General features: G+C 31.0%; 2 protein-coding genes across 2 annotated transcripts; both read right to left on the bottom strand.

The window, feature by feature from the left end:
* Positions 1–324: 324 nt before the first annotated feature.
* Positions 325–4669, bottom strand: LOC111683716 (UDP-glycosyltransferase UGT5-like). Its single transcript, XM_023445816.2, has 3 exons — positions 3927–4669; positions 1115–1283; positions 325–1056 (listed from the first exon to the last, which is right to left on the bottom strand). The coding sequence occupies exons 1-3, from the start codon at positions 4607–4609 to the stop codon at positions 325–327; spliced, it is 1584 nt and encodes a 527-aa protein (XP_023301584.2). The 5' UTR covers positions 4610–4669.
* A 3544-nt stretch (positions 4670–8213) lies between these two features.
* Positions 8214–9522, bottom strand: LOC111683717. The gene has a single exon (XM_023445817.2). It carries the CDS (start codon positions 9124–9126, stop codon positions 8230–8232), a length of 897 nt encoding a protein of 298 aa, XP_023301585.2. The 5' UTR covers positions 9127–9522; the 3' UTR covers positions 8214–8229.
* Positions 9523–9806: the final 284 nt, after the last annotated feature.

Genomic DNA, 9806 nt, shown 5'->3' with positions numbered 1-9806 from the left:
AGTCTAGTCTATAGTCTAGTCTATAGTCTAGTCTATAGTCTAGTCTATAGTCTAGTCTAGTCTAGTCTATAGTCTAGTCTAGTCTATAGTCTAGTCTATAGTCTAGTCCATAGTGATATGTACAAGGGTTAAAAGGACAACCGGGATTTCAAGCTAATTTATATGACAACCGGGATTTCCTGCTAATTTATGTGACAATAATCTTCGCTATAAAAACATTTATTGTTAATTCAAAGCAACAAAACTTATAACAATTATTAATATAATAAATACTATTTTTTAATTAAATACTATTTAATACTACAAAAAAAAAAAATACTAATCTTAATCTCTTTTAACTTTATTTCCCTTCAGTTTACACAATAACTTAATTACAATTTTTGTTAATAACTTAATTAATTTAACAATTATATATAATACTACTAAAATAAGTGCAATTACATCTAGATTCGTGACCTCCACGAATGACATAGTTCTGAGGGGACTTTGCATGTGAGGCGCTCCTTTGTATCTGATTAAATATTCCAACCAATAAACTGCAGTCTCTTTAGCTTTTAAAGGACGATCGCGATATAGCAATGAAAACCTTTTTACAGAGTTAGTAAACTTAGGGTTTTCTAAAACTTCTCTAACAGTTTTATATATAATTTCCTCAGTAAGTGGTTTATCATTATCTATGCTAAGACCATAACCTTTGCTTACCACTTCCACCATATTCATGGGTTGATCACCGAATATAGGTAAGCCCACTATGGGGACACCATAGAATTTAGCCTCAGTTATGCCACCCTTACCGCCATGACCAAAGAATAATTTTACATTGGGATGACCCAAAATATCACTTTGAGGCAACCATTTACGATATAGAATATTTGTTGAATTTCCCGGTACCTGTGACTCATCATCTACTTTCCACACAACTTTTTGAGGCAATTTCGACAAGACATTGAAAATTTTAAGCAAAGCATTATCTGGCATATGATGAGTTTTAATATTGGTACCCATACTGAAAAATATTACACCATTTTCGGCAGAGTTTATGAAGTCATTTAGATCCTAAATAATTTAAAAGGAGTTAATATTTTATAATGTTGGTATTTGTGAAATGTTTTACCTTTGTTAAGGCCTTAGGTTCATCATTTATATGTATTCCACCAATTTCAATTAGTGCCGGTACTAAAGGTCTAATAGGTTTCTCGCTGAAATGATGACTATACAGAACCATGGCTACACGTTGTTTGGCTTTGTCGTAACTAACATACTTATCTGCTGGAAAATTTTTACTGAAATGTTTAAATAACACAGTTGTAATTAGTTAATTATCAAGGTAAATTTTTACAAATCATTATATATATTTTGGAACCTATGAGATCCTAAATTCTTTTATAAGATGGATAATTCAAACTCCAGAAAATGTTTTGGCCCGAAATATTTGTGAGCAATTGGAAATTTATAACTAAAAGAAAATTACTGAGATCCTCCTATTCACAATTTGCCCTCACTTGGAAATGTTTTTGGAAAGCCCATGATCTATAAAGGTCTTATCGTCCTCTTTCCAGAAACTCTCAGTTTTTTTTAAAAACTTACAATCTGAGTTCCTGAGGAATATGGAAAACCATCTCTCTCAATTTGTGTATTATTTGAAAGAAAACACAACAACTTGTACACAAAATGTTCCAGAGTTTCCTGTGTATTCCTAATACATAATAACCTAAACTACGGTCTAGCTCATTTTGGGGAAGCCTTTTATCTTCCTCTCAATCTGGAAAACCATCTCTATAAATTTTTATGTAATTTTAAAGAAAACACAAACAAATCACCCACAAAATATTCTAGAGTTTACTGTGTATCCACTCACTCACTACATAATAACCTAAACTACGGACTCGCTCATTTTAGGTCAGCTTGATGCCCCCCTCTCAATAAGGCAAACTTTTATGATCCTTCTGGTTCTGTCTACCGTTTCGCCTATGTTTTTAAATTAGTTAGTAAGTAAGATAGTTGGTTAATTAATTAGTAAGTTAGTTAGTTATTTAGTTAGTTATTTAGTTAGTTATTTAGTTAGTGTAAAAGGAGGATTCACATATAAACATGAAATATGAAGAAATACACCTAGGCCTCTATCGGGCCTATTGTGCGGTCCTTAACCCGTGGGAATCGCACTCACCATCTCAGGTCTACCAGACTAGAGCACTTACCACTAACCTACCGGAGGCCAAATGTTTTTAATTTAAATTAAATACATTCGATCTTGTTAAGTCTAGTTAAGGTTTCTTATGGTTCTCTTACAGTTCAATTTCGTTTCGGATTAAACCTTATCACATAATATCCCATAATTAGGTTCTAACAGTCGATTTATATTCGTTGCTAATAGAGTAGGAACGTACGAAAGCTTAATATTCTATCTGAAATCAGAGCCTCGAATCGTCGGTCGTCGTGTATAGATTTTCGGAATGGATCATTTATGGATGCTAATGACAATTAGGTTCTTATAAAACATATTTATGTATACTTGTATATGAAGAACTAAAGAAAATTTGGCGATCGATAGGTCTTTTGGAGCCCCCAAAGCTTGGCCTTTTTTAAAAATAAAGTTATTTATATTTCTAGTTCTCACGTTTTTTACGTTTGTAACTATTTTTATTCTCTTATCTTATCAATATTTATTGTGTATTCATGCTACTACTTGATTTTTATTATATATACAGAATGATTGTCTACTTGTCTAATTGTTTATTACTTAATCAGTTATGAAAGATTAGTTTATTGTTTAAAGTTTGTGTTTTATATGTCCTACGATTAAATATTATTAAACACAAGTAAAAAAATATTGTCGGGTTTGGCCGACTAGGTCATCAAGGCTTATATAGTTGTACATTTATTATACCCTACACCACTATAGTGGGGAGGGTATTATACGTTTGTGCTGATGTTTGTAACATACAAAAATATTGGTCCAATACCTTTAAGTATACCGATCGATTCAGAATCATTTTTTGAGTCGATTAAGACATGTCCGTCCGTCTGTCCGACTGGCTGGTTGTCCATGTAAACCTTGTGCGCAAGGTACAGGACGCAATTTTCGAGATAATTTGATGAAATTTGGACCAAGCATATTTTTTGGCATAGGGACTATTGAAAATGGTTGAAATCGGTCCATTATATCACCTAGCCCCCATACAACCGTACCTCCCGATTTGATCTTTTTATGCCATAATTACGTCAAATATCCTACTATCTCTCTAAAAAATGGAACAAATAAGTTTTTTATAAGTCAATAAATTGCTTAAATATTTTGGAATTATGGTAATATTCAATATAAAAGTTTCTTTATAAAAAAATAAAATTTTAAAAATATACACGTGGTGTAGGGTATTATATGGACGGCCATGCTCGACTAGACTTTCCTACTTGTATTTTACATAATTTTGAGCTCAAAAGCCCTTTTCGGGGGTTATGTTGTATGGGGGCTAGGTGAAATAATGGACCGATTTTAACAATTTTCAATAGGCTTTGTTCTTAGATCAAAACAAACGTGTATTCCAAATTTCATCAAATTATCTTAAAAATTGCGACCTGTACTTTGATAACAACGTTTACTTGGACACACGGACGGTCGGAAGCTCGGACGGACATTGGTATACTTAAAGGTGGGTATAGTACTAATATTTTAATGTGTTACAAACATTAGCACAAACGCATAATACCCTTCCCACTATAGTGGTATAGGGTATAATGAAAATTTAATTATTCTCTCTCAATATATATATATATATTTGATATATAGCTTTTTGAGGACTCATTACACGCAGAGAAAAAACATGGCTCGACATGTTAATATAACTAAACTATTTTTACTGTAACAATATATTGTTATCTTTCGAAAATCAATATAATTATTATCAAATTATCCTCTTTCTACTTACGTATAAACTTCTCGTAGACTTCTTTCTTGCGTTGACAACAATAACATTTCTCCCCCTACAGCCGCAACATTCTTTAAGCGAAACATAAAACCCATATTATCATCGTTCATACTATTCAGCAGAGTAACAACTGAATACGATAATGCTAACGGATTACCGATCATATTTAATATCGGAGATATTGGTATATTTGGCCATAGTAAAGCTACCGGACAATCAAAGTGTTCTGCTATGCCAAAAAAGAAATCACCAAACAAATAACCAAATAACATTAGATCAAATTTATTTCCCGGTTTGTGTAGTAACTCTTGAAATTTAGGATCTTCAAATATAACCGCTAATTGTGTTGACATCATTTTCATCATATCCAATGATTTACGAAATTTCTCAAAACCTTTTAGTTTTGTTATTTTTATGGCAACATCCATGTCGACCTCACCCTTATCCAATTTTATGTGTGTCATAGAGGGATCCATCCACTCCGTTTTTAGAGGTAATACTGAGACTACAGTGACATTGTGCTGACGTTCGGCCATGGCCTTGACTACGGCCATTTCAATGATTAAATGTGAGGGACTGCAGGAGGGTAAAAATGCTAAAATATTTGCTGTCTCAGCATGTTGGGGTGCCAAACATAATGTTAAGGCGGCGATTATTGTTAGAAATTTATACATGTTTATCATTTTCTTAATTTACGAGTATTTGTATTTATTGGAATTTATTAATTAAACAATTACACGTTATTCTTTTATCCATTCGTTTTGAATGCTTAACTAAAACTAATTGAAAATTCTAAAGTGTATCTCACTATCTACATACGAACATATGTTGATATAAATCGTGAGTATCTTAAATTTTTTGTTAGAATAAAAGCTAATTTTTAAATGTTGTAGCTGTTGATTGTTCCTATCAATAAAAAACACTGTTGATGATAAGAAACAAAATATTAAAAGTCATTATACTTACTACTAATATGATGATGTATACAAAATTAAATAAAACAATCGATGTCGTATCGTTGTAGTGTTTTATGTCATCAAAATCAAGCAAAACAATTATTAAAAATGTATAAAGCTTTGATAAAAATTTTTGAATAAGACCCTTAGAATTAATCTTTAGGTAACGGATAAAGGATTAAATTTAAATTAATCCGCGAAAATTGATTTTAAATACGCAACTAGTTAATTTTGTTTGCTAGTTTAAGCGCCCAGCGGAGGTAGTTTAAACTTGAGCAAGAAATGCAAAAGTTTAATCAGCTGATGCAAAATGAATTAATACAATTTTTACTAAAATAAACATTAAAAGGATTGTTTTATCGATTAGAATAAATTATAGGGACTTCACAATATATTTTTTTGTTTTAAATTTAAGTTTTCATTAATTTTCATATTATATTTGTCTTCTTCTTTATTATAAACAATGGTCTTGGAATTAAGCCTGGTAAAAGTGAACTTCTTCTACGCGAGATGCCTTCTTTTCCGTTTACTTGTCAGAATGGAGTGGAATTCGTTCAGTACAAATACTTGGTCATCGTTTTCGATTTTGAACGTTTACGAAATTTTAACGTCAAAAACTTAAGTGTATTTTTGATTTTCCTAAACTCTCTTTTCCGAAAACTCATGCACAGATTACCCCCTTATATAATGGCAAAACAGCTTTTCCAGCAGTTAGACTCAACTCTGCGTGTGTCTATAGGCCTTGTCTGTTCGGTTATTCTTCTAAATTGGTTAATACGATCCATAAAATTTATAAATATAGATGGCTTTGCGCTATTATAGCGTCTCCACACAACGCTGCATAGTAAGAAAGAACATTTCGTTAACAATAAGATAGTGGACCAAGCCATCGCTACAAAGGTATTTTAAATCGGTAATGCGTCGAAGTGTAGGTCCGCCAGTTGTATCTTAATAATTCAACCGATGTTCATAATGATCGGGCCTCATTACATGCGCATAATAAATGACTTCAGTGTTGATTATTCGGTATCTATGTATATAAAAATCAATGTATGTTTGTTTGTTCCTTATAGGACCGATCATCTTGAAATTCTCACTGTGTGTTCCTATATATCTGAAAGGTATAATAGGCTACTTTTTGTTTAAAAGTTTCATGTGGACGAGATGACACGCCCATATTAAAAAATATTAAATCCGTATATTTAGAGTCCTCAAATTTCGTAGGAGCGACTTTAGTGTCAATATATTTTTTTAGGACAAAATATTTACAAAAAATCGTTTATCTGAGAAACTAATTAAACAAAATTCTTCGAATTTTGCACCAAGAACTTCAATATTCATCTGAACATTTTGGAGAAAAAGGAGCGGACTTTCATCATGGGGGGGTGCTTGGAGCCCCCATAAGAATTAAATAGAAAAATTCGTATATCTGAGAAACTATTAGAGCTAAAATCTGCACATTTTAATTGAAGAACTTTGACATTAACATTAACGGGCGGAGCTATCGAAGGGGATGGGCTTTGCGCGACCCATATGAATTAAATACAAAATTTCGTTTATCTGGGAAACTAATAGAACATAATTCTTCAAATTTTGCAAGAAGAACTTTATTATATATCTGAACATTTTGCAGGAAAAAGTGCAGAATGTGAGTCCACATATGAATTAATCGAAAAAATTCGTATATCTGAGAAACTTTTAGAACTAGTATCTTCAAATTTTTTCATATGAACCTATAGAGAATAACGGTCGGACTTCCAAAGGCACTTCCCATATGAATTGAATAGAAAATTTCGTTTATCTAAAAAACTATAAGAACTATAATGTTAGTATTTTAAATATAAAAAAATGTTTTATTAAAAAAACCACATTTAAAGTATGCACATATGTACGCAGAGAAAACAGATTCGTTGTGATAACCGAATTTGTTTCCAATCGAATTCAGTCGGTTCTCACAACTATACCACAATTCTATTGTAATTATTGAAAAATTCGGTTACTATAACTGAATATATGGTGTACATAACTATTTATTCGGTAATGCGGTTTGAAATTATTGGTATTTGCAACTGAAATATTATTTATTGAAAACAAATTTGTGGATTTTGTGTATTTTAAAATATATTTAATTTTATTTGAAATATTTACAATAAAATATGAATGAATAAACTTACAAAACTTATATAGATATATAAGTTGAAAATTTGATGTTTATGTGTCGGAAATTTTGCTCTTCATCTTGTCTAACATGTCTAAAGGAGTACTACATTTCCGCAGCTGTAAAATTATGAAAACTAAAATAACATTACCTTTTCTATCCGATCTTTCCGATTTTATTTATCCGCAAATTCAATTTGGCTCTTTTTTTTAATATAAATTCATTTTATTTTATATATTTTTATAAACATCAACTAAAATCACCAACTTATTGGTTGTGAACATCGAATTTGGTTCCTCTAATCATCATTCAATTTTAAATAATGTTTCCATTGATAATTGGTTGCAGTGCTTAATATTTTTTACTCTCTACTATTTTTCGGTTGCAACGACTAATATTTGATGTTCTGACGATTTAATTCTAAATTAAAATCGGCTTCATTTACTGAATTTACAAAAAAATTTAATAACCGATACAATTTAGTTCAAATTATTGATATGGAAATTGTTAAAACCACCATTCGATTATAATTATTGTTTTTTAGTACTGAATATTTGTTAATTTTACAGATTTTTAATAACAGCAATAGAATTTTAATTAATTTAACTAAATATTTATCATAGTAGCCGATTTCCAATCAATCTTTTTTCTGTGTGTATGTATGTTTATAACTGGTATAGGTTTTCATATAATTGGACATATATGACTAGCAAATCTTTAACCGATATCGTTGGTATTTTCTTTTTTATTGTATTGTTAAAGCTCTAGAGTATATTAACCACTTCATATATCATTATTAAAACATTCCTCAATGCTGATAATCCTTGCACGACTAGGTTCACGGCGGTAAAGAATCAAGTATATTAAGTTTTGCATAAATATATTAAAACCCAATTGTTCTTCCAGATCGAGATTTTGGCTTTCAGATACTCTTTCTTTGCTTAAATCCCTTTGTCGAACATTAAGCAAACTTGCTTCTCTAGGTAATTCAGATGAAATAGATTTATTTGCACTTCGATTCGCATATAAACAAAATGGTTCTGTGACCGATATGGGCTGTTGATTGTGGACAATATTATTAGCTGTGTTATTGAACAAGTTATGAAATTCGTTTTTAATCGATTTTAAACATGGAACTGTTTCCGTAGCACAAGTAGGCATTGGTTTAATACAATTTGTTGTGGTGTTATCAGCTACAACTAATTCGGCAGATTTTCCGAAGCAATCCAAAGTAGCGTAATAAGGATGAACACTCCAATTTACCATATGCTTTAGAAAAACTACTTACAAACGGAGTGCCACTATTGCGATGTCTTGGCGATACCATTAAGTCAGGAACACTGTAAAGTACTGAAGTATTAGGTTGCAACTGTGGAATTTTGGTGGGTGCAATAGAGCTGGAGTCATCAGGATCTATATATAAACCATTCAAATTGCCACGACAATGAACGTTAACGAATGTTATGTGAGCATTTTGTAAAGTACTATTTGATTGCAAGGGCTCTAATATGTCCCCGATAAAATTCAATTCTCCATCATTTGTATAGATAATGTTATTTTTCGTAGCATGCGTCATGATAATGAAATATAAACACTTGAGAGGTTTTAGATCTTTAAGACGCAAACATTCTATCAACTTTAAAATTTCCGAACGCTTGAAATCTTGCATAACAATATGAGGTGTTCCCGAGATTTGAAATTGGTGTATTAAATGAAGAACATCTTTTTCACTGCCCTCACGTATGCCGTATTTTGAGTTTTGATTAGTAAAATAATAGTTGTTAATAATAATGGCCAAGGCTGGATTAACACTATAAAAATACATTTCGGCATTACCTTTCGATATGGCCATGATTGCACAGAATTTCTTTAAAATCATTTCTAATTCTTGGGCCGATATAAATGGTCGATATTTAATGATTTCCAATAAATTTTTTAACATTAAATCACCAGATCCCTTACGACAGTCCTGAAATAGAAATGTGTTTTCCACATTACTTAGTAAAATATTGTTATAGTCTGCAAACATGGTATTAACGAAAAACCCAAATGCCAAATTACGACCATTTATAAATTCTTCTCTCATTTCGTAGAAAGCACAAATCACTTTTAATTTATAGCGTAACTATTTATTGGTTTCGATTGCCTCAATTATTTTACTCAGATTCCCTTTACGACATGGAAAATGATAGCAATTGATCATTATTATGATGGTTGAATAACTCATAAAGAACGATTTTGATAGAAGACTATAGCTTTCATGAGACTTAACTATTTTAAGATCCAAATTAAAGATGTCATCAGCAATCGACGTGGGAAGTTTTTTCCAAATTTTTCGTTGTTTTGCATGTTTTTCACAGTTCACAACAAGCAACATTAGCCTTAAGCCCAATAGTTCTAAATCCTGTTCAGTTACAAAATTGTTTAAGTCCATTGTTTGTTGGTTGACATCAATGATGTACCTTATTTGTTGGCAAAATATAAATTACTAGCATTTATTAATTTTTACAAAGTTTTGTTAGAAACAAAGGTCTAGTTTTTAGTATCATGTTAATCTACATTTATTAAACAAACCATTTATAGTTTAAAAATCTAAGCTTAACTGAATATCATCCAACAGTTAAACGAAACCAGTAAATATTTTCACAGATTTTTTTCCTTATTCAACGATTAACTCTATTGAGATATGGAAATCGGTTCAAAATTTCATATAGCTGCCATATAAATATATATATTCCCGTAAAATGGATTTTTTATTAATAACTG

This window comes from Lucilia cuprina, chromosome 4, assembly GCF_022045245.1.
Source record: "Lucilia cuprina isolate Lc7/37 chromosome 4, ASM2204524v1, whole genome shotgun sequence".
Taxonomy (NCBI): Eukaryota; Metazoa; Arthropoda; class Insecta; order Diptera; family Calliphoridae; genus Lucilia; species Lucilia cuprina.
Note: the sequence above shows the minus strand (reverse complement) of the source record. Positions and strands in the feature narration are given on the sequence as shown.

Bases quoted from the DNA above. Each gene is read 5' to 3' on its own strand.
- LOC111683716 (XM_023445816.2), bottom strand. From the start codon at position 4,609: ATGATAAACATGTATAAATTTCTAACAATAATCGCCGCCTTAACATTA. The intron at 1,284-3,926 runs GTAAGTAGAAAG...TAAACATTTCAG, and splicing joins AGTCTACGAGAAGTTTATAC to TAAAAATTTTCCAGCAGATA. The intron at 1,057-1,114 runs GTAAAACATTTC...TAAATTATTTAG, and splicing joins AACCTAAGGCCTTAACAAAG to GATCTAAATGACTTCATAAA.
- LOC111683717 (XM_023445817.2), bottom strand. From the start codon at position 9,126: ATGAGAGAAGAATTTATAAATGGTCGTAATTTGGCATTTGGGTTTTTC.